This window comes from Martes martes, assembly GCF_963455335.1.
Source record: "Martes martes genome assembly, chromosome: 2".
Classification (NCBI taxonomy): Eukaryota; Metazoa; Chordata; class Mammalia; order Carnivora; family Mustelidae; genus Martes; species Martes martes.
Genome location: NC_137889.1, coordinates 135148850 through 135173542, shown reverse-complemented (window position 1 = coordinate 135173542; position 24693 = coordinate 135148850). Strand labels below are relative to the sequence as shown.

General features: G+C 36.7%; 1 protein-coding gene across 7 annotated transcripts in view; it reads left to right on the top strand.

Moving 5' to 3' along the window:
• The window catches only part of ELF2 (E74 like ETS transcription factor 2), a 101434-nt gene extending 77155 nt beyond the window's left edge, over positions 1-24279 (top strand). For 3 of the 7 annotated variants that reach the window (XM_080796486.1, XM_080796487.1, XM_080796492.1), the window contains 6 exons: positions 11635-11748; positions 13171-13344; positions 16662-16748; positions 20804-20996; positions 21853-22200; positions 22537-24279. In XM_080796486.1, the coding sequence (XP_080652612.1) occupies positions 11635-11748; positions 13171-13344; positions 16662-16748; positions 20804-20996; positions 21853-22200; positions 22537-23164 (1544 nt within the window). In that variant the 3' untranslated portion in view covers positions 23165-24279. Of the gene's footprint in view, positions 1-2049; positions 2656-11634; positions 11749-13170; positions 13345-16661; positions 16749-20803; positions 20997-21852; positions 22201-22536 lie in introns of those variants that run through there. The other 4 variants (XM_080796488.1, XM_080796489.1, XM_080796491.1 and 1 more) reach the window with 3 other exon arrangements.
• Positions 24280-24693: the final 414 nt, after the last annotated feature.

Sequence of the window (24693 nt, the reverse complement as noted above, 5' to 3'; positions counted from 1 at the left end):
TACTGTTTTTTTATTCTGCTTACTAATACCTGCTTAATCTTGAAGACTTGAGAAGTGCAGATGAGTATGTGTGAAATGTGTGTGTATACACATGTATATAGTGTATGACATATACATACATTCACATGTACTATAGGGCTTGAGTCATATTGGTGGAAGAAATAGATATTTAAATCTTAGCACATTTATATTTTTACTATTTTACTGTGTTGTTAAAATTTTTTTGAATGCATTTTTAATGGAACAATCCACTGAATGTTTTATTTCCTCAGGCTAGGCCCAGGAAATGAAACTCCTGGGTCAGAATGTATGAACCTCTTTTAGACTCTTGATATATAATGCCACACTGCTTTCCTGAAAGTTTGTACCAACTTATATTTCCAGCAGCAGCTTATCCTTACTTGCCACTTCCAATATACTTCTTTTGGTTTCTAAGAAGTATTGGTGGCTGAAATCCTAGTTTCAGTGGCAAGGCAAAATTGCATTAAAACCCAGGGAATTGTGTTTTTACAAGAGCTTTAAATATATAGGAATATTTTCCAGTCTTTCTGAATTGATTTGTACACACACACACACACACACACACACACACAGAGTGAAGAATTAGGTAGGAATAGATACAGTTTCTCTTTTCTTGGAACTTAAAATACAAGGCTGAGGTGAATACATATAATTAAGATGTACAAAGAATAAAATACATACTATTGACTTAAGATATATCTCAAGAAGCAAATTATAAGGTACAGGTTACACATCAGATCAGGCTGCAAAATGACTCGCATATTGAGAATGCCTTTTTGAGCCAAGTTAACCTGTTGCCTCCAGAAAAAAATAAGCTTCTTTTCCATTTTAAATACATGAAAATCTACTGATTGATAGGAGTAGAAACTCAGGTTTATTATCAATTTCGGTGATCTGCCTAAAGAGCCAGGAGTAACTGCTGTATTCTGTATCACATCCCACCTGTAAACTGTCTCAGGTTAAGATGCTGCCTATCAATGGATGACCCTTTTTTAAAATTGACCATAGATTTAAAAAGCTACCAATCATATAGTTCTGTCTAGTTGGTGAAAGTTCACCTAATGCAAGAAAGATCCTTATTGAGTTTAAGGGGAGTTGTATTTTGGAAATGGCATATAAGTTCTTTTGGGGAGGGTGGAGATCATGGGGGCAGGGCTAGGACCAAAGCTCCAGGAGAATAAATGAGTATTTAGAAGAAAGGAAAAAAAAAGTCATGGGCTGTGTATATGTATTCTGAAACTGCACTGACACCCTGGGCAAACTTGTAAAATAGTACATTAGTATTACCACTGGAAACTTTTTCCCCTTCAAGATTATCAGCACAGTTCATTCCATTCAGATCATAAGTATTATACCTTAAATTTGTAACTGCCGAATCTATTCTGGTGTTTATTTAGCAAATACTTATTGAGCACTTACTTTGTAGAAGGCACTGTTTTATGTAAATTATGTGTCGAAAGAACTTTAGGGCAACGTTTTATTTCAAACCTCTTTTGGACCAGGGAAGCATTTTTTTTTTGTTTGTTTTAGAAGATTCATCCGAGTCATTTTATTGGTTTGATTTTCCGTGTCAATAAATTTATAATCACTAAATGGCAATTTATCCCCCCTTTTCCCTCTTCTATTGTATTTTAACATGTACTTATTTATAATAGGATTAGTTTCTGTGAAAAAGATTTTAAAAGGGAGATGACATAAATTTATGTTTGTTTCCAAACGAACAAAATAGGAAAGGGTACATGAATTTCATGACTAGCAAATGGGGGGAAGGAAAATCTACCAGAGGTTGGCATGTTGTTTACTAGTAAGTACCTGTTTAGTGTGCTCTTTAACAGTTCTGTAGTGGGGGAAAAAGACGAAGTCAGCCTCTGAAAGTAGTTGGAAACTCCTTACTTTCCAAGTAAAGCTTTTAGCATATTTTGTAGGTATGCCTCTTTTTTGGTGGTTGTTGGTATTCCTGTTTTAAAGTGCAGCTTTTCAAGTGGACGGGTTACATGTTGCATAAGCTTCGAAACGGTCAAAACAAGTTAAATAGCCACCTTTATTTACAGCTGTGGGACTAGGTATTAGATCTCTTCCAGGAAGAAAATTTGATTAATGGCTCTTTTCCAAAGTGGGGACAATTGCAGACTTTTCTTCCGCAGAGCGTGAAATGTGCCTCTTCCTGCCGAGGGCCCTTGTCCTAGCCGCGGCTCCCGGGGCGGTTTCCAGCCTCAGGTGTCTCCCCCGCCGTGGGCCGCGGCCGCTCTCCGGGGCGGGCGTCCGGGACTTCCTGTCTGGGCGCGGGGCGGAAGGATCGCGTTGCCAGCCGAGGCGGCCGCCGCCACCGCCGCCGCCGTCGCCGCCGCCCCTGCCGTTAGGTGGTGGGGTTTCTCAGCCCCGCGGCGGGAGGCGGGCCGGCCTCGGCTTCCTGTCGGAGGACGCGCAAGGATCCGGGCGTCTGAGTGTGTGCGAGTGCGTGAGTGTGTGTCGGTCGCACGGCGTGTATCTCCGGCCGCGGGTTCCGCCTCCTCCCCTGCCGCCGCTGCTCACGGTGTAAGTCAATGTGAAGCAGCAGCTCCAGCCCCGGGATAAACATGGCGACGTCTCTGCATGAGGGACCCACGAACCAGCTGGATCTGCTCATCCGGGCTGGTAAGGACAGGGGAACTTTTCTCCTGTGCATCGGTGCAGCAGGAGAGGGGGTGCACAGAAGGCGGGGTGTCTCCCCTGTGGCGGTCAGTGCAGGGGGTTCAGTGTCCACCTCAGTCACTCGGGCGGCCGGGGGAAAGGGGGGTAGTGAATGAAGTAATGGAGGCGACGAATCAGGAAGTGATCACCTTGGAGAGTAACCTGCCTCGAATCTGGCGCTGTCGCTTCAGGGTGTGTTCGGCGAGCGGCGGCGGCAGCTGCCGGGCGGAGCGCTGGCAGCCGGTGCTGGAGAGCCGAGCCGCAGTTAAGTTGGGGACTCGGGGGCGGACGAGTTGTGCGCTTCACCCCAGTTGCTGAGGAACCAGGAAGTGAGTGAGGCTGTTGTCTCTCGGCTGCGCCTGCCACGCTGTCTGGCCGGAGAGGCCGCTGCTGCCCGCGGTCGGGGGCGGCGGGCTTCTCCGGTGAACGCTCGCCACCCCCGCTTGGTTCTCCTTTCAGACTTGGTCCACAAATCCACGACTTCCGCGTGGACGAGGCAGCCCCGGGCCATGTCCGGTAGACCGATACCCGCCAAAAAAATGCTCTGCCCCTCCTCTTCACGTCCCCACCTTGTGCAGGCTCAGGAGTAACGGTTCTGGAAGGGGTCACTCAATAATGTGGAATAGCCCGGGAGGGTGTTTCTCTCAGGGGCCCGCCTCCCTTTCCTCATTTAATGGGTGTCTGTGAAGAAGTAGGTTTATGCCCCTTCCCTCGTGGGTTTTTTTAGGGGGAAGAATGGGAAGGACACGGGATATATTTGGTACCCCTGACCTGGAGCCTTGGGGCATCAGAGAAGAACGTTTATTTTCGTAAACAGTGGGTGAATGTGAAGGAGTGGGGTGGGCGAGAGGGAATCTTGGCCCTAGGGAAGTCTCAGCACGGAATTGCCCCCTTTTCCCCTCCCCCCCAAACCTCCCACCATAGCGGAAGCGCCTCGGAGAGGACAGAACGGTCGGGATTGACAGGCTCCTGGTTCCAATCTGCTCTCTGAGATGTTCCAAATAAGAACGTTGATTTCTGGGGGCGGGACTCTGGGCCCGCACTGAGCCAATGAAGATTGGGCGGGAGTGAAGCTGACAATGTACGCATGGAATTGGAGGGAAGAGGAGTGTAAACACGGAAGTGGCCGCGGGGGTGGGGGATGTGCAGCGCCACTGCTGCAGCGGAAGGGCACGGACTTAAGTTACATAGAAAAAGCAGCTTTACCTAACAGACAGCGCAATGAGGGCTCTTAGTCGATGTAGCAGTGCTAGAATATTATTTACTTATAGCAATAATAAGCATACATGTTCCCTTTCCCTGGGTTCTATTTCATACCGCCAACTGTGGGAATTGGGAGGTAGGAAATACCGAAGGGAATGCTGTAAAAGATCTAAAAGTAGTTTGATTGGTGGAACTCTGATTCGGTTCGATTGGGGAAAATCATGAACATAATGCGTATCGCTAAATTTAACAGGACTTTCAGTTGAAATATAGTCTTGAATAATACATGTGTTGTATGATACATGAATGACCAGACTTTTTTTCTGTAAAATGTAATGTTACACGTTTCAAAAGTCCCAAAGAAAAATCACAGTTTACTGCATGGTGATTGAAACACATTTGACAGTTATTTTCTGATAAGAGCAAGAAGTTAAGTATTAGTAAATAAGAACCTGGTACCTTTTGTGTATGTTCAGTCCATTAACACAATATGAGTTAAGGAACGGAATTTTTGGTCTTTTATTACTGGTACTAACAATACCTGTAATTGTGTGGGTCAGTGATATTTTTGTGAGTGTTGAACATTTCAAGAGGTGTTTCCAGTGATTCGATCATACCAAGGGAACCTTAGCATAGCCCCCGCAGTCAGAATTTTGAAAAATATTGTAAAGTTTAGAGGACTAAATTTTGCCAATCGGAGGTATTTCTTTCATAAGCTTTTGGAATTAGCGAGGCTGAATGTGACATATAGGTATTTTGCTTGGAATGGAAACCTATAGACAGTCTACAGTTTGAAAATACAAGTTTTAGCTCCCTTTGATAAAAGTTTTTTTTTTTTTTTTAAGTTAAATGTTGTTTTCTGGTCCTCATGCATTTCTTTAGTATTTACAAATCTTAACAATTGAAGTTTCCTTTATGATCATAATGTTATGTAAAGAATATATTTTACTTATAATTGTCTCCAGATTATTTCTTCAATAATTTTCATGTAATTTGAAGCTCTTTTACAAGTCCTATTTTAGAAGGAAACTTGAGACAGGTTTGCTGATTTACCCAAAGATTACTCAGTGAGTTAAAAGTTGGGGAAGAAAGGTGGCCCACAAAATGAGGAATCATGGATCCAAATTAATAAAAATTTATATTGCTGCCAATTTCCAGTGATGTTGGAAGAGTAATGTTTGTGAAGTTTTTATTTGTAAAGTAGAATACCTTTTTATTCCTTTGAGAGAATTATATGTTAGACATAATTCTTCCTCACAAAGATTTTACAGTCTAATTGAGACAGATGTAAATCTACTTAATATATAAATGTTAATGTAAACTACAGTGATTGCTATAATGGGTTGATGACTAGTTTATAATTACTGATATTAATGAAAACTTCTAGAGGAGATCAGCTTTTAGTCAAATATTGTCAGCATAAATGTTTCTAAGTGATTTTAAAGCACTTAATAGTACACTCCTATATTGTTATATGTTAAGGTACTAGGGGATATACTTTTGCTTTTATTTTCCTCCTTTTGAGGCTTAACTATCAACTGTAGTTAACCAGCTTCAGCTACCAGCTTCAGCTTTAGTTATCAGCATTTTTGCTGTCAGAGGAGTCTAAGAATGAAATGAAATAAATAAGCTCGTTTATTAAAAATCACTTATTTCAACACACAAAGTGTTTTTGTGAAGACTTGACATATATTGTAAAACTTTCGCTTATAATGCTATTTATGAGAAAGAGCTTTGACCCTGAAGTCAGGAGATGAGGATCTGCATCTCGCTGTCACTAAACTAGCTCTGTGCTGGTGACTTTACTTCTTTAAGGTTTCATTTTTTTAAGAGGACAAGATTGACTAGGTGATCTCTAATAACTAAGATTATAAGTAGTTCAAATATTTAATGGAAAGTGAAGGCTTTTTTTTTCTTCTTGGGGTTTTTTTTTTTACATTGCAATGTGTAAATGACTATCTGCAAGGTGTAAATAAATGTTTGAATTGGGAGGTTAGTATCTGCTAGCCAATGTTTGTGCCAAAATGGAATTTGAGGCCAGGTCTGTATGTTGAATGACATTATGAAATAGTTTAGGATCATCTTCATATATGAAGATATATATAGATATATATCATATATGAAGATATATATATATATCTTCATATATGAAGATGATCCTAAACTATTTCATATATATATTTCATATATATATATATAAACTATTTCATATATATATATATATATATAAAACTAACCTTACATATATATAGCATATTGTAGGAAAAACAAATGTCTAGTTTGTAGGAACAATAAATGTTACTTTCTTAATTATGTGAAAGTATTGTGTTAAGTGTGATCTAGATTTTCTGGAAGATTTTCAGTTTAAAATATTCTGCTTTCCTCTCAAGTATACTTTCCTTGACTTGTTTCTTACTTTTTTGAGAAACTGAGAATTAAGAAATTGGAGAATTTGGGTTGAGAGATGTGGTCACCAGAACTTTTTTCTACTTTAATGCCGTTATTAAATGGGAGGGAGGGAGTTTTCTGGAAATGTAGCTTAAGTATTTTCACTGATAAATCTGTCTGGTTTGTCAAAGTTCATTGTGAAATTTGAACTTGAAAATCTTATTTCCAGTTTACTGTAAATTGAAGTATCTGGTTGTCAATCTTGAAAAGATCAATATGAAAACAATTTAGGATGTGAGAAAATGAAGCATGTGTTGAAATAAAACTGGAAGAATGACATTCATTTTTTGTTTTTAAGGATTTGTTTATTTTAGAGAGCGAGTGCAGTGAGGAGGGGCAGAGGGAGAGGGAAGGAAATTTAAGCAGACTCTGCTGAGCTCGGAGCCCAGTGGAGTCCAGTGAGGGGCGGATCTCACCACCCCTGGGATCACAACTGAGTAGAAACCAAGAGTCAGAGGCTTAACTGACTATACCACCCAGCCCCCATTAAGAAAAAAAAAAACTTATTTGAAAATACGTTTAAGAAATTACTCTTCAGAATTCACTGCAGCATTAGGACTAAAATTCATAGAAAAACTGAGTTAAAGAGTAACATCAGTATTTTAACATTCAAGCAGGATAATTCAACATAAAACAGTTAACTTTAGAAACAAGTGGTTGGTAGAAAAGGGTGGGCAGGAGCATGTTGTTGATAATTATTTAAACTTCTTGTGTTGTTATTTATAGCTTAAGTGTTCAAAGGGATGCAAAGAAGTGTTTATGAAAAACTTTTAAAATCTTTTATGTGTAAGTGGACAGAATACTGTTGTACTTTCGGTAAATGGAGTCATAATTTTTCATCTATGCCCTGTTTAGAAGCTAAAACTTACAGAAGCAGGATAGAATTGGGGTGTTTTTATTCTGTTTGGTAATAAATTATAGTTGAAGTCCTTAAAAACTAAAATCTCTGAGCTGAGGATCTGTGGAGTTCTGAGCCTCTTTGAGAGAATCTGTGAAGTCAGAATTGTTTTCATGACAATTCTAAGACATTATTTGCTTTTCAGTTTCACAAGTGTTCAGAGTTTTCTAGAGGCTACATGACTTGATACTACAACAATTTAATGGAAGAAGCAAATCTGAATCTAATCACTTTCTACCATGTATTAAAAAGATTTACCAAAATGTAAAACAAAGCTACTCACTTTTTTTGTTACAGAAAAGCTATTTTTCATTAAAATATTACTTAGAAGTATTGGATTTATTATTTTAAATGAATTGATAAATATATTTTCTTAATTTCAGTTTGAAATAGAATAAAATCTAAAAATAGGACTAAGATAAACAAAATCTCTTTGTGGTCCTCAAATAATTTGAGTATGAAAGTTGCTGTTGACCAGCAAAGTTTTGAGAGTAGCTGTATATTTTTCAGTACCAGAGGCATTAGCCATATGTGGCTGTTGAGTGGCTGAGAAACTGAATTTTTAATTTTTTAGAATTTTAATTAATTTAAGCCTAAAAACTGAAGCTGTGGAAATCTTTTATGTTGATTATTTGTTGAAATGACAATATTTTTTAATATACTGGGTTAAATGAAAGACATTAATTTCAGTTTCCGCTTACTTTTTAAAATCTGGCTGTTGGAAATTTAAAAATTATAACATGGCTCGTGTTATATTTTCATCAGGCAGCTTAGTTCTTTTCCCTTCTAAACTTTTAAATTGTAACTATTGATTAGAAAGTCAAAGAGGAATAAGACAAGATGGAGTGTCCCAATATTTTACCTTTCCCCCCTTTTTATTGCATTCATTTGTATTTTTCACTTACCTATTATGCCTTGGGGCATTAGAAGATAAGCTGTATTAAGTCAGGTGCCTGGTTGAGTGATGATCTTGTATTATTAGTTTATGGTCTTCCTTGTAGGGACATACTACTATCATTTAAGGAAGTGTTTTCTAATTTTTTTTCCATTGCTCTCAAATTAAATTGCTATTAATTTTTATTTTTGACTTTAAGAACTTTGTTATGAGCTAGATCCATTGCCAGCATTCTCTTCTGCAAAGCTGAGAGGTATGTCTCTTGTCAGACTTAATTACCAAGTTTGGTATTTTGTAACAGCTGTTGAGTGAGTCTGGAATAGTCTACCATACAAACACCAGTTGATTAGAAAGCTGGAAATGGAACAAGAAGACACTTAACCAGTAGGAAAGGAGGGCAGAAGCAAATTTGAGTTTTGGCACTATGATTAAAGTTAAAATTGTTTTGAAATTTGTTTGATACATTTATTTCTTCAAAAGGATTGACCAGCAACACCAAGGAATAATCTTAAGTAGAAAATGATACCTGTTAGATTACTTTTCACTTCATTGTTTCTATTTTTAAAATGAGTTGCTTTTTTTTTTCATGGTACCATTAATTTCATACACATGTCTAGAAAGATACTGGTAAACCAAGTTTTAAGTAAGAGATAAGGAGTTTTCAGCCCTTGCTTGTAGTTTGTTTATTTGCTTACTCTGGTTGTACAACACTGTTAAACTCATGTTTATCCTTAGGAATTGTGCATAATTCTAGTTTAAATTGTATTTGAATTACTGAGCTGAACCAAGTGAATTGAAAAGTTTTCAAAAATTACAGAAACTTAAATAAGAGAAATATTTCTTAAATTTCTTTTATCAAAAACTACTTATATCAACAGAAGAAAAAGAAGAGGGTTTTCTTTTACAAAATGGCAAAGTATTCTTGGAAACTGATAGGTACACTGTTGTAAAAATTGATCTAAGTATGCGCTCTTAGGTGTTCGTTTGCATGTGCTTGGGATTATAGTTAATAAAAATGACAAAAGTAAAATCAGTAAGCATCCAAAAAAAAAGAAATCAGTGCTCCACTTAAGTTGTTAGCTTACAGAATAACTTTTTATTTTATAGCTTTCTTTAGTTTTGAAATATTTTACTTCTGTTTGTTTTCGATACTACCATTTATGTTTCTAAACTATTAGTATAAGCTTCACAAAGCTAGAGATCTATTTACATTTGTCTCTCAGATTTCTAACACAGGGTCTGATATATGGTAAATGCTCAACAACCAAAAGTTGACTGTACATAGAACATAAGATCTCCTGATTGATAATTCCCAGAGAACGTATGCATTTTGGTATTCTCATCCTAAATTTAAAATATGAACTAATAAATGTTATTCTTTTTGTGTTTTGTTTTGGTCTGTAAATGCAAAACTGTCCTGGGAAATAATATGTTGAATTTGGGAGAAAGGGGAGTTTGAGGTCAGAAATAGAAGCAAGAAAATACACTTTTAAGAAATAATTTCCACTGACATAATTAACATGAAATCAGGGTTTTATAAATGTGCCTCAAGCTACATAAAAACCCAGGGCAGCATTATTTGTAATTGTTAGGCACGTTTCATTTTGTTTATAACTGAAAACATTAAAAAAATCAGGTAAAATTCTGTTGCTGTATTATCAAGTGTTTGAAGCTCTGATTTTAATATGGTAAGGTTTTTAGGGTATGTCTTAATACAATTACATAAGGAATTAGTTTACTGAGGGTAGTTTATTTATAGCACCTAAGACAACACCTAAATTGCAACACAAGCAGACTTTAAAAGAATGAAATTCCTAGAATAAATCTTAAAAACCTGAGAATTTGCTTTCCAAGGTTCTTTAGTATATGTGAGTATTGTGGGGAGGCACTTTGAAAAATTACTTGAGAATGGTAATTTATTTCATACTTACTAAATTTCTTAAAGTTGAGCTGGAAGGACTGATTGAATCCTTTGCTTCAGTGAAGCTGCAGATAAGAGTAAGCAGGGTCACCTAAAGATAGATTTACTTAGAGGTTTGGCTGCCTCTCTGGAACTGTTTAGCTTTGAGCAGATTTCCATAAATGGAAAGAGCAACTGGAGAGACCCAGTACCTTGGTTGAGAGTGTGGATGATGTGCAACAGGTGGTAAAACAGTCGCTGGATTTGTTTTTTTTTTAATTGCTCTCCAAAAGGCTAAGGCTTTAGCATTTGGTAAATTTTGAGATTAAATGATTTTTTTTTTCATTTAAAAGTTTCCTGGAAATGGTTTTAAAAGATTTGTGTCTTTAGTGTGTAGAACTTGTGAATTTGTAATATAGCTTATGGAATTTATACAAATACTTCCTTCCTTTTAATCTTTTTTAGAGGACATTTTGAGAAAAATCTATCCAGTTAGAAACTTACATATTCATATTTCAGAACTAAGTAGAATGTTCAATATTTTTTAAGTCAGGATGTGAAATTAATATATCATTAATATGTTTGTGCTTAATTGGCCAATTTCCCTGTAAGGTCTTTGGGTTGTTCTCAACTTTAATATAAAGATGAACTAAAGATAGCCCCCCTGCCCCCGACCTCAGGGAACTTATAATCTTACAGGGGTGATAAGAAATTACCACGATTTAGTGAATTCTTATCTATATGCCAGGCATTGTACATGTTTTTTATGGGTATCACCTCACTTAATTCTCACAACTATATGAGGTAAGTAATATACGTGTTTTGTGAAAGAGGAAATCAGTTTCCTCGCAAGAAATTAAATTGCTGGTCTATGGTAACATTATAAGTAGCAGAGACTAGGACCCAGGCTGTTGGACTTGAAAAGCCAAACGATTGCTGTATACTTTATTGTTTCACAAATAATTTAAGCAACAAATCATAAAGTAAGTGCTAAAAGAGAGTTACAGAAGGTGGCAGAATTAGAAGAGGCTTCTTGAGAAAACAAACATAGGAACTTTAAAAACAAATTTCTTGGGTAAAACGCAGAAAAGTTTAGTGAAGTCTTGAAGAGACAAGTTTATTGGGAAGAGAGTTCCCAAGTGTCTGGTGCTAGGCACTCACCTAGGAGAGTGTAAGAATCAAACTAATTCATTAAACTAACTTGGAAGTACATGTTTCTGACTGTGATTCTGCAAGGTATTGATTTTAGTAGCTGTATATTAGGATACATAATGGACCTCCTAGGATTGTTAATCTACAACCATCCTCCCCCCATCCCACCTCCAAGTTCGTTTTGTTCTAAAATTGATACAGGGTTCAAATTTCAAGGGTCTTTGTTTTCCTTTGGATAAGATTCAGAAATTTCTCAGTAATTTCTGATCATTCTCAGTCAGTTGCTTTATAATCAACATTCATTTTGCAAAGAGTAGATACTAGATCATTTTTTAAACTATTTCTGTAAATAAATTATATGGACTAATACTAGAGTTATTCATGAGTTAATTTATTTAGTAATGTATTCTGTGCATTTTTAATTGAGTAAACTTATTTTCCCCCCAGTGGAAGCATCAGTTCATAGCAGTAATGCACACTGTACAGATAAGACAATTGAAGCTGCTGAAGCCCTGCTTCATATGGAATCTCCTACCTGCTTAAGGGATTCAAGAAGTCCCGGTATGTGAATTGCTCTTTATAATAAGCATGTCACATCACTTCACATATCTAACATGGGTTTCTTCTTAAATACATGGGGATTATTGTTCTCAGGGTTTATTATGCATGAATACCTGTGACAGCAGTACTTAGTTCCGTAGTCTTACATACTTTTTTATAATAAATGATACAGAAAATACCCACTGTAGACAGATAAATGTTTGTTAAATTGCTGTTTATATTGTTATGTCTTATTTCCTTAACTGTGGGTAAATTATAAACCTTTGTAGTCCTTAAGGGAATGGCGGATGGGGTGGGGGATTTGCCTCCCATGACTACTTTGTGGCCTTTATTTAGTGATAAATAGGCAGTAGCTCCAGGGAACCTTCCACCGTGGAGAGAGGAGATAGCTTCTACCATTTCCTCATACTCCTTCAGGCTGGGAGTTTCCTTTGCTTTTGTCCCTTTTTTTCCCCCCCTCATTAAGACAGCCTTTGACAGTCATTGTCCTCTAATTAATGTCCAAGTGTTAATTTGACTTAATAAAATAATATTGGCCCTTATAGGGATTTATAAATACCAAGAGCAACTGTACTTTTTGTTTTGCAACTGTACTTTTTAATTAGAATAGGAATTCCATGTATTCAGGGATGTGAGAAGAAAAGTAGGGCATATTGGTCAGTGTATTAATCCACAACAGTATTATTAACCTGTCTCTTAATTGAAATAGAAATATGTCATATTCTGATTATTCATGCATATTGGAAGGAAGCTGGAGCACCATTATTGTATGTAATAGAATACCAAATTGCAGTTTCTATATACTGCTTTTGAGACCCAAAACATCAGGACTGTTACATTAAGTAAAATTTTAAATATTGGAAGATGAGATTCATTGGGCTTTAATGAGCAGGTTTTCCTTTTCTACATATTTTGAAATGATCTATAAGTGCTTTCTTTTCACTGAAGACACACACATTCACTAAATGTGTTTTTATTGTGTTAATGTGTTAAATGTTTTAAATTTTATAACATGTGGATGTATTACCTAGTTAGAGAATAATGCTGGGTATCAGGAAGGAAAGTAATTACTAAAGAACTCACTATGACTCTGATACCTTATTTTCAAATGTTTTCCCAATTGTCAAAATAATTCAAAGTCTTCTACAGTGAGCTTGAAAGTACTTAAAAATATGAAGAAGGGAGGTGATTCCTTATGATCCCCACATGGATTACAGGATTAACTTCCTTCAAGCTTATTTTCTTTGCATTTATTTCCTTACATACTTTAGATTGTATTGCATATTCAGCAAATTAACTTTAAGCTCTTATCCTGCTCTGATAAATTGTTAAGAAACCTCACCTCTACTAAATATTGAATTGTCCGCATGAAGAAGTATTGATGGGGGTGGGAAATTTTAATTTTTTGACTTTTTTTTATAGTGGAAGTGTTTGTCCCTCCTTGTGTATCAACTCCAGAATTTATCCATGCTGCTATGAGGCCAGATGTCATTACAGAAACTGTAGTGGAGGTGTCAACTGAAGAATCGGAACCAATGGATACCTCTCCTATTCCGACATCACCAGATAGCCATGAACCAATGAAAAAGAAAAAAGGTAGAGTATATTTATAAATTTCTGGGAAAGTGGGTGAAATTTTTTCTGGTATTTTTTTTTTCCCCGTCAAGGGACATAGGAAAATACATGCTATAGATTTATGATTGATGTTATCTTTACCTAGGTATTCTCAAAGAATCAACAAACTAAGATTTTAGTTTTGTGTTAACATGTTCATACTTCTTAAGGAGCTAGTGTTTGAGCTCAAAAGAAAGTTGCCTGGAAATAGAATTACAATAAATGCTGGACAAGGAGAGGGAAGGTCAGAGATTCACTGCGTGTCTGTCTGCTTTCTGATCCTTTTAGGTACTTGGTTATTTTTTAAAAAACCTTTATTTTTTTATTTTCTCTATTTTTAATCTTATCTTCCCACTCTTTTATGGGCATTAAAATAAAAAGCCCAATATTATTTTCTTCTTATACCTTCTGTGTTAAAACACCAGTATTGCCAATAGGGACTTTATTTATATATATATATTTTATTTCTTCATTTGACAGAGTGAGACCGCAAGTAGGCAGAGCAACAGACAGAGAGAGAGGGGGAAGCAGGTTCCCCGCTGAGCAGAGAGCCCGATGTGGGGCTCGATCCCAGGACCAATAGGGACTTTTAAGTGGAATAAACTCACTAGTGGGTAAAGAGCATTTCCACTTACTATTTATTTGACTCCTGCTGAAACTTCTGCTCACACCTGATGGGTGAGGCCCCACATACCTCTGACATCCCTAGAAGATGGGCAGGAAGTGGGTCCTTTTCCTGTTTGAATCAGAGGGTAAAATTTGAAAGAAATTAAATTCTTTATAAATGGGTACTCATCTAATTCCACTTTCTTCTGTATCTCTTCACATTTTACAGTAGGAAAAGCAAAAATAAGAAAACTTGTGTTAGAAATAATGGTATTTTCTTTCATTTATTAGAGGTATTTCAGATTGCTGTGATGTTGGTGTGTCTGTGCTTATTACTGTGAGGGACACAGTGAAGAATGAGATTGAGTCCCTTCCTCATGTAATAGATTACATGTATCTTGCGAGAGGTATGAATGAAGGAAGAATTACTTCCTGCTGTTTAAATGTTTAAAGACAAAAGGCATACATATAAGTAGCCCTGATTACCCACTTCCCCACTGTAACCTTTGGCTGGATTTATTTGATAGGAGCTATTACAAAACACAAATTTTTTAGATTTATTTTTTAAGGGAGAGCACATACACGTGCACATGTGCACACACGAGCAGGGGGTGGGGGCAGAGGGAGAGGGAGAAAGAATCTTTTTTTTTTTAAAGATTTTATTTATTTGACAGAGATCACAAGTAGGCAGAGAGGCAGGCAGAGAGAGAGATAGGGTGAAGCAGGCTCCCTCTTGAGCAGAGAGCCCGATGTGGGGCTTGATCTCAGGACCCTGAGATCATGACCTGAGTGGAAGGCAGAGGCTTAACCCACTGAGCCACCCAGGCACCCCAGAAAGAGAGAATCTTTTTTTTTTTTTTTTAAAGATTTTATTTATTTATTTGACAGAGCACAAGTCGACAGAGAGGCAGGCAGAGAGAGAGGTGGAAGCAGGCTCCTTGCGGAGCAGAGAGCCCGACGTGGGGCTCGATCCCAGGACTCTGGGATCATGACCCAAGCCGAAGGCAGAGGCTTTAACCCACCGAGCCACCCAGGTGCCCCAGAAAGAGAATCTTAAGCAGACTCTGTGCCCAGTGCAGGGCTCAGTCTCATGATCCTGAGATCAAGACCCTGGCCGAAATCAGGAGTTGGACACTCAACCAAATGACCCATCGATGTGCCCCAAGAAATTTTTAGATTTGAAAGAAGATGGAAAAAACCATGAAAAGCAGATGAATAGGTTCATCTGCCTATGGGGTGTTGGTATGATAGAAACCAGGAAATTGCCAATTTAATATTAATTTTATATATTTGAGAGTAGATGATCTTAATGACCATTTAAAAATTATATATAATGTATATGTAAATATATATGCTTAAGTTCATTTGGACATACAAAGTTAGGTAGGTTATTTTTGAATAGCAGAGCCGCCTTTTTATTTCCAGAGCTTCTGACATACTAATAGGTGTTGTGAATCTGCAAGAGAAGGTAATATGCAGTGTTCTAGAAGTAAACTTGACTGTAGAACATTGTTTACTACTTATAAATAAACTATTTCTTGAGTACAATTTGGGGAGTGCTGCTTTATATGAAAATAAGTCTTTTTGGGCTAACATTTCTATGAAGGAAGTTGAAGTGGTTTTGTTTTTTTTTTTTTTTTTTGTAAGTATTACTTAAATTGAGAAATTAATCTCTGTTCTAATAAGGAAACCAGCGAACTTTCCCTTTTAATTTTTGCCAGAGCACACATCTTACTGATTAGTTACCATAATGAAATCCTGGAATATAATGGCTATGTATTTTGAAATAAAATGCTTTGATTTTTAGGTCTTTATTTAGCTCTAAATAATCCTTGCTAATGAAGACCAGAGTGACATCAGAAACCCCAGATGTATGACAGTCACCAGATTAGTAATAATGTATTTAATCTGCAAATTATAATATACTTAACTATTCCTAGCCTTTCTGGGGGCTTCACCTCATCTGCCAGCATTCTTTTATCAGTGCTGAGGATTGAAAACAACGCATTTCAGCCTTATACCTTCTTTAGTATAAGTATTGCTTTTCTGTTCATTGTGGATGCTAAGTCTGACTGGGAGAGCCCTTTTGGTAGAAGTGAAGAGAAGCAAAAGGAAGGGCACACTTTTTAGACATATAAAATAATTAATTGAGAGATTTTCTTTTATCCTTATAATGTACCTGCACGTTGAGGTGGGGAAATTTGAACACTTATGCTTAAATTCTGGTGAATGGATTGGCTCAGAGCAGTAGAGTGTTTAAAATAATATCTTTTACTTTTCCTCATTTGAGCTCAAAGGGCTTCGCAGATAATCAGATCCTCTGCAATAGGTAGGTAAAGTTTTTTCTAACAATCCTGTAGAACAGAAAAAAAGTTTGTACTAGAATTTGTTTCCATTGCTGCATTGTTGGAAGAGGTTAGCAAATTGAGGCTCTGACCAAGTAAATAATAGGTTGGGTAGTACCTGACTTGCTCTGTACACTGAAATTACTGCCAACTAACTGCTGTAATTTAAAATTGCAGAAGTGCTTTTAATGCTCTTTTTCAGTGCAACTTTCTATATACACTGAGTGTATTAATTCCCAAATTAGTGTCCAGTTTCATGAATAAATGTGTTATCAGTGAGTCTGCTAATCATGCTTCTGTTTTTATTTTCCGTTTTCAATGTATGGTTTTAATCTTATTTTTTTTCAGTTGGCCGTAAACCAAAGACCCAGCAATCACCAATTTCCAATGGGTCTCCGGAGTTAGGTATAAAGAAGAAGCCCAGAGAAGGAAAAGGTAATTTGGGGAGGGCTGTTTGGAAGGTGAGATGACTCCCCCCCGATCCCTCGTGGACATTTTTGCATTTGTAAGAAAATGATTTCTAGTACATGTACAGATGGAAGTACTGTCTTTGGTAATAGGCCTCAGTCAGGGATATCTGAGCGTTGCCTGGGGAGCTTTTTCCTAGTTCCTACCCACTGAGATTCTATAGCCATAGATACACTATAGGGGTGTAAAAGGCAGTAGGCATTTGTGTTTGGAAAGGTCATCTAAAGTGCAGTCTGATGCACAGCCTTCTTAAGAGCCATTGTTCATAGGGGAGGTATGTATGTGTAACAGCACTCATCCTCCTAGAGCCGCTCAGAATTGAAGGGGTTGGTTTTATAACTAAGACTTACTTCTGCTACATAATTTCTTAACTGATAGAATGCAGGAATTCTCAAGGCAAGCTGAATTTTATTTCCTAATCAACCAATTCCAGTCATGTCAGGAATTAGAACAAAAACTTAACATAATTTTGCTTTAGAACTTGTATACTTTCATTAAAAACAAAAATTAATGATAAGCCTCCTACATTCTGCACTCTTGTTGGATGATTTCAGGTAATATTTTAGTTATGGTTTTAGGTGTGTTCTGATAATCTGTAACCAGAATTTATCACTTTCATGAATGTTTTCAGAGCAATATTTAATAGTTGGATCCATTTTGGAATTCAAAACTTCAACAGGTGGTCTTAACATCTAATTTTAAATAAAGCAAAAATGAAATCTTTAGTAAAAAAAGAAAATTTTTTTCCAATAAGGCTACCAACAAATTTAGACCAAAAAATGCAGTTACATTGAATTGTTACTTATTCAGAAACTGAGAAATTGAATTTGGGACAGATTTAGGATACTTCTCTTCTTTGTCTTTGGTCATTTTACATTTCTAACATCTTAGGTTTTGTCTTTTATGTTGAAAACTTTAAAACCGGGGCGCCTAGGTGGCTCAGTTGGTTAAGCATTTAGCTCAAGTTGTGATCTCAGGGTTCTGGGATCGAGTCCCATGTCGGGTTCCCTGCTCAGCAGGGAATCTGCTTCTCCCTCTCCCTCTGTTGCTCCCACCCCCGCCACTTGTGCTCTCTCTTGCTATCTTTAACAGATAAATGAAATCTTAAAAAAAAAAATTAAAAAAAATTTAAAACTTACATAATAGTAAATATTAAAAAGCTAAACCATAAATATACAATTATTACTTTTTTAAAATAATTCCCATCATCAGTGGTCTCTTGTACTCAAAGATCTGATGCTTAACACTGGAGGAAAAATTTTGTGATGACTGTTTTTGCCAGTCAGAATCACCTTTTATTAAAGTTTCAGTCTTTTATTATCAAACTTGAGGCAACATGTTGAATGTGAAGATTAAAAATCCAGTGGGGAGCATCTGACTGCCTCAGTCGGTAGAGCCTCTGATTCTTGATCATGAGGCTGTAAGTTCAAGTCCCACATTGGATGTAGGATGTACTTTAAAATCTTAAAAAAAAAAATGCAGTGTTTTTTCTATAAAATGGCAATCTAAATGCTGATGTCTATTATACGCTTAGTGAACTACCTTATCTAGTAAAGAAGGCTTCCCTTTCTGAATGTTTTCCTTAAAGTAAGGTGTAGAACTTTCAGTTTTAACTTGAGGATGGGAACTGGGGTGGAGCGAACACCCAAAGACAACCCGAGGAATGTTGAGTCTCATTCCACAAACATGGATGCATTCAAATTCCTATTATGTATGTTTAAGGCATTGTTTATGTTACTCAGAAGTTTCTTCCAGAATAAGCTCACTTTTACTATGTCTACCCATAGGGCCTGATAATCTTTTGATCACAGAAATGTCCCAATTACACATCTTAATGTAGTTGAAAGTTACATAATGGTTTAATAGTAAGGGTTTTTACAAAATACTGATGCTGATGCAGTGGGATTTCAGAGATGCAGACAGAACATTGTAAAGTTGAAGGTTCATCTTTTTAGGTCAAGAGATGCACACTGGTCTCAACTATGGCTTAGTAAATTTATTGAGTTTTCAGAGAATTCAGAATGAAAGTGAAATGCCTGAGGAAGAGCTTCAGCATTTAGACTGAGTAGCAGTAGCTTAGTTCGGAAGCTTCCTACCCTTAGAGGTCCTTCTCACAAAGCCTATAATTTGGATCTAGATTTGATGAGAGTAAAGGGATAGTGAGCAGGAGCCTAGAGATGACCTGGTGACTCAGTGGTGGTGTATATATTCTAATTTTCTCCTTCTCAGGGTTCTTTTCCCTTCTTTCATCAGTTTAAGAATCTCTGGCCCTAGAGGCTTTATACAAAGGGAATAAAAGAAAAACAGCATTCTGAAAATTTCAGCCTGATCTCCCCATAACCACTGTCCACTACTTGCCCATCTTCCAATCTCCAAAGGGAATGAAGAAAGAGTCATGCTTTCTCTTTTTGGGATGAAGTTCCTTATCTGAATTGCAGATTTGCTCTTTTCCTCTATGTAAATCTTAGTCATCTTCCAGGTTTTCCCGTCTTAGCAATCCATTGTTTTTATTCCTGAAATCCCATTTTCTGTCATTCATTTGGAATATAATTATGCATTGCCTTGTGATCATGTGTCGTTTCACAAACTATTATTCTTTTTTGTATCGTTAACTTGTCATTTACTTTTCTTTTCCCTTCCCAACTAAATTGTAAATTCCTTGAAGCAGGTACCAAGTTTTAAATGCTCTTCTGTATCCTCTACTACACTTAAGGAGCAATAGTGTATGATGAATAACTGTGTTATTCTGCAGAAATAGCTCATTTTCAAATTTTGCTAGTCATGTCATCATATATGTTATATATAGTTAGCATTTGATCAATACTTGACTAGTTAAAGGAATTCCCATGTTACTTTTTAGTGTTTCTATGTGAGGAGTTGGTATTTTAAGACTGAAGCACAAATGTATTTACTCAACTGTTCATATATAATGAAATCCTAATACATAGCTTATCTTCACGATACTGGGTATGGCCAGGAGGAGGTTAGCAATAAAAAAAAAAACAACCCTGTTTTTAGAGGAAAGTAGGTCTCATTGATCATCAAATCCAAACTGACTAGTAGTTGTCCAGAAGATAAGGAAAAGATAATGTTTAAAGTGTCATGGGTAATTTGTACTTTATAAGACATGTACTTCATAGTTCTGCATAAAGGTGAATCAAAGAAAATATACCAAAGAAAAATACATTTCGGGGTGCCTGGCTGTCTCATTTGGTGGCGCATACAACTCTTGGTCTTGGGGTTGTGGGTTCCAGCCCTGTGTTGGGTGTGGAGTTTACGTAGAAAAATTAAATCTTAAAAGTTTTGCACATTTCACTCTTTATTGCTCGCCTTTTCAACAATTAAGTGCCTCTTGATGAATTTTGATCATAGAATTGGGGCTTATCATATAATAAACATACTGGTGCAAATAAGTTTATTCATGGTTTAGATCTATGTAAATTAATAAACTGGATTCTGTTTAATTCAGGTTCACTTTGTACTATGCATTATGACTTTGCCTTGCCTCTACTGCACTCAAAATTTAGGATAGGATGATGTATAATAGTCTAAAATCCAGGACCTCTATTAGTATCATAACAGTAAACATAAATAGGATATTATTTTTGAAAACCAAACAGGTATATTTAGGATTATGTTATAATGAAATACAGTGTATATATAACTTACTAGGCAACACAGTTTGACGTGTATAAATGATTGCTCATATAGTCAAGTACTTAGTGACACTCTTAGGACATTTTACCAGTAGTTATTGAATTTTTGTCCAGGATAATTAAGTATTTGCCTTTTTTGATCAAGGGTGTGAGAGGACACAGAGGCAGAGAGGGAGAGGGAAAGAGTGAGAATCCTAAGCAGGCTCCATGCCTTACGTGGGGCTCGATCTCATGACCACGAGCAGAAAACAAGAGTTGGACAATTAATTGGCTGAGCCACTGAAGTGCCCCTAAATATTTGCTTTTAATTATGTATTTAATTATATCAATGAATTTTTAATTGATGTCTTACTATTTTTTTCAAAGGAAACACAACCTATTTGTGGGAGTTTCTTCTAGATCTACTTCAAGATAAAAATACTTGTCCTCGGTATATTAAGTGGACTCAGAGAGAAAAAGGCATATTCAAGCTTGTGGATTCAAAGGCTGTCTCTAAACTTTGGGGAAAGCATAAGAACAAGCCAGATATGAACTATGAAACTATGGGACGAGCTCTGAGGTAGGAACACAAGAGAATGAATTCTCGAATAAAACCTGTATACCTCTGTATTGTCTATTAGTTGTTTAAAGAGAAACTCTAAAACCCCCTTTTTATAAGTTTTAATTTGGTGGGATATTCTAGAGGAGTTTCTTAGGTTTGGAGGTAGATGGAGAGAAAGATTTTGGTCTCGATATCTGAAATTCCAGTCATCACTGGAAACCCATTTTTGCAGAAAAATGTGCTTTTGCACTTAGGACTATTCCTTAATAAGTTGAAGACCTTTAAGGAAATTAAACCCAAATGAAATATAGTTTCTAATACAGGTTGTTAGTTCCTATGAATTTGTTATAATGGATTTATCTTAATATGAAGTTTCCTCTTAAGTTTTGTCATTTGAGAAACCTACAAAACTTTGCCGTGTACATGGCTTTTTCTAATTAGCGGTATTTGTAAATGGACATAGTTTTTATGACAGTATTCATGTGTCCCACAGATTTCTCTCTAAGCACCGTTTAAGTAATTTTTCTACATAACGTCAGGTTGTTTTTATAACCTGTGTAAATCACAGTTGAATTTTTACTGATGCCATAAGGTACAGTAAAATATTTGGTATTTAGGTTGAATTACTTCCTTTAAGAAAGAGAACGTGTAGCTATTTTAGAAACCCAAAGGTTAAAGGACCTGTGACACCAGATTCCAATTTCATTCTTATCCAAATTCTTAGCCTTTTAAACAATCCCCAGCCAGTAAGAGCTCTTTCTCCTCTCTAACAGGAATAAGTGAATGTTTCTGTTAGTATCCATTCAACATAGTGTTTTTGGGGGGCAAAAAAAATGTAATATAATTGATTCATTTAGTACTGTTTCCGTTACAGATACTATTACCAAAGGGGTATTCTTGCAAAGGTTGAAGGACAGAGGCTTGTATATCAGTTCAAGTATATGCCCAAAAACATAGTAGTCATAGATGACGACAAAAGTGAAACTTGTAATGAAGATTTAGCAGCAGCTACTGATGAAAAATCATTAGAACGAGTGTCACTGTCTGCAGAGAGTCTCCTGAAAGCAGCAACCTCTGTTCGTGGTGGAAAAACCTCATCTCTGAACTGCTCCAGGACAGAGAAGGGTGTAGCTAGAGTTGTGAACATCACCTCCCCTGGTCATGATACTCCATCCAGGTCTCCTACTACTACCACATCTGTGTCAGCAACAGCAGCTCCAAGGTCAGTGAAGGAAACCGTGTCCCTTTTTTAATGTTAGCAGCCTAAGAATCCACTGTCATCAAGACTCTGAAAAGTGCTTGATCTTTTAAGTCTATTTTATTGTTAAAGTAGAGGTCTCAACTAAGCTGAATTGTTTTTCTTATGGTTTTATAAATGGAACTTAATGTGGGCATTTGTTTTTAAAATATATTTCGTGATACTTCATATTCTAAACTATCAGTACACCTGTAAAATTTGGGAGCATTAGTTTTGTACATTATAGGTTTGCATTCATCTTTTTGCTAAGAAACCTGTTGTCTAACTTAACATTCAATCAATTTTTTTTGAATCTACTAGGACAGTTCGTGTGGCAATGCAAGTACCTGTTGTAATGACATCGTTGGGTCAGAAAATCTCGACTGTGGCAGTTCAGTCAGTTAATGCAGGTGCACCGTTAATAACCAGCACTAGTCCAACAACGGCAACCTCTCCAAAGGTAGTTATTCAGACAATCCCTACTGTGATGCCAGCCTCTTCTGAAAATGGAGACAAAATCACCATGCAGCCTGCCAAAATTATTACCATCCCAGCTACACAACTTGCACAGTGTCAACTGCAGACAAAGTCCAATCTGACTGGATCGGGAAGCATTAACATTGTTGGAACCCCGCTGGCTGTGAGAGCACTTACCCCCGTTTCTATAGCCCACGGTACACCTGTAATGAGACTATCAGTGCCTACTCAGCAGGCGTCTGGCCAGACTCCTCCGCGAGTTATCAGTGCGGTCATAAAAGGGCCAGAGGTAAAATCAGAAGCAGTGGCAAAAAAGCAGGAACACGACGTGAAAACTTTGCAGCTGGTACAAGAAGAAAAGCCAGCAGATGGAAATAAGACAGTGACCCACGTAGTGGTTGTCAGCGCGCCTTCAGCTATTGCCCTTCCTGTAACTATGAAAACGGAAGGACTAGTGACATGTGAGAAATAAGACAGCAGCTCTACCGGGGACTTTAGACGCAATGTTAGTGATAGTACTAACATAAATATTTGTAAGGGAGGTCATCAAGCAAAGTCAAAAGACTTTAAAACCTTTTTAATGCATATAAGAAAACAATCAGACTTACTGGAAATAAATTACCTATCCCATGTTTCAGTGGGAAATGAACTACGTACGGAGATGCTGACGGAAAACTGCCTCTTACAGTAGGAAACAACTGAACCCGTCAGTAAGGAAAAGGATTGAAAGGGACCAAGCAACTCACTACAATATCAAGTTACACTAAGACTTGGAACACTAAAATTCTGTAAGAGGTTATATAGTTTTCAGTGGGGAGGGGTTGGGATGGGTGATCTCATTGTTACATATAGCAATTTTTGATGCATTTTATATGCATACCAGCAATTATTACTGTGTTCACACAGAACTCACTTAACTGGTGCTATGTGAAGACTGCTAATATAGGTATTTTAGAATGTGAATTGAAAATGGATCCAAAAGCTTTTCAGAAAGAGGATAGCAAAAAAGATCTAGTGCGATTTTTTTTTATATCATATAGCTTAAGCTGATTTAAAACAAAGGCCTTAGACTAATTTTCAGTTTTCTTTATTGAAATAAGCTAATGGCTTGTTTGTGTAAAGCTTTTTTATTAAAAAAAAATTTTAAAAATCTTGTACCTAGCACAGTATTGTTATAGAATTTACATGTAACATTTTATATGGTAGTTTAAGTCTGTCAGTTTCTTAATTGTGGACAAATTAACAGTTGGCTCTGGCCTTCTGCTGTATCCTGCCTGTGTCACTCACTTAGCCCTGGCGTCTGTGCAGACATAGCAGTTTCAGTTCTACTGTCACTTGGAAGTTCAGGCTCAGCATGAATTTTTGTCAGGTAGCTCTAATACCTGGTGTTTTTGTTTGTTTGTTTTTTTTCCTTCCTTCCTTCCTTTTTTTTTTTTTTTTAGTTGAAGTTTAAGAGGGAAAGTACCAGTGTTCAGATTTGAACTATAATAGTTTGTATATTCAACATTTGAAGTATATTCTATTTTGTTGTACTCTTGTTTCAAAGTGTATTCAAGTAGGTTTTCTGAAATATAGAAATGAAATTTATGTTGTGTTTTGGTCTCTGGTGATATTTATAACAATATTCAAAAGCTAGTATAGAGACACAGTTTTAGTTAAGTATAGAGGTCTTATTTCTCCTTCCCAAATACTGTGTGAAGAACTTTTCCTTCTGTTTGTTCCATTACATTAATATTTGGCAAATATCTGCATGTTGCCACTTATTTTCTAGTTACTATCATGAACTATAATGTTCTACTTACCATGAGTTTATTATTTTAATTTTGGCCACACTTGTATCTGTATTTCAAATCAAACCAATTATTTCTCAAACAGACCTTTTGAGGGTTAAGATCAAGTAATACTCTAGCCCTTTTACAAATTAGGAAATGGAGGTACCAGAGGGATTATAAGAATTTCCTAATTTCACACCAAATTAGGTCCTGTGACCCCACATCTTAA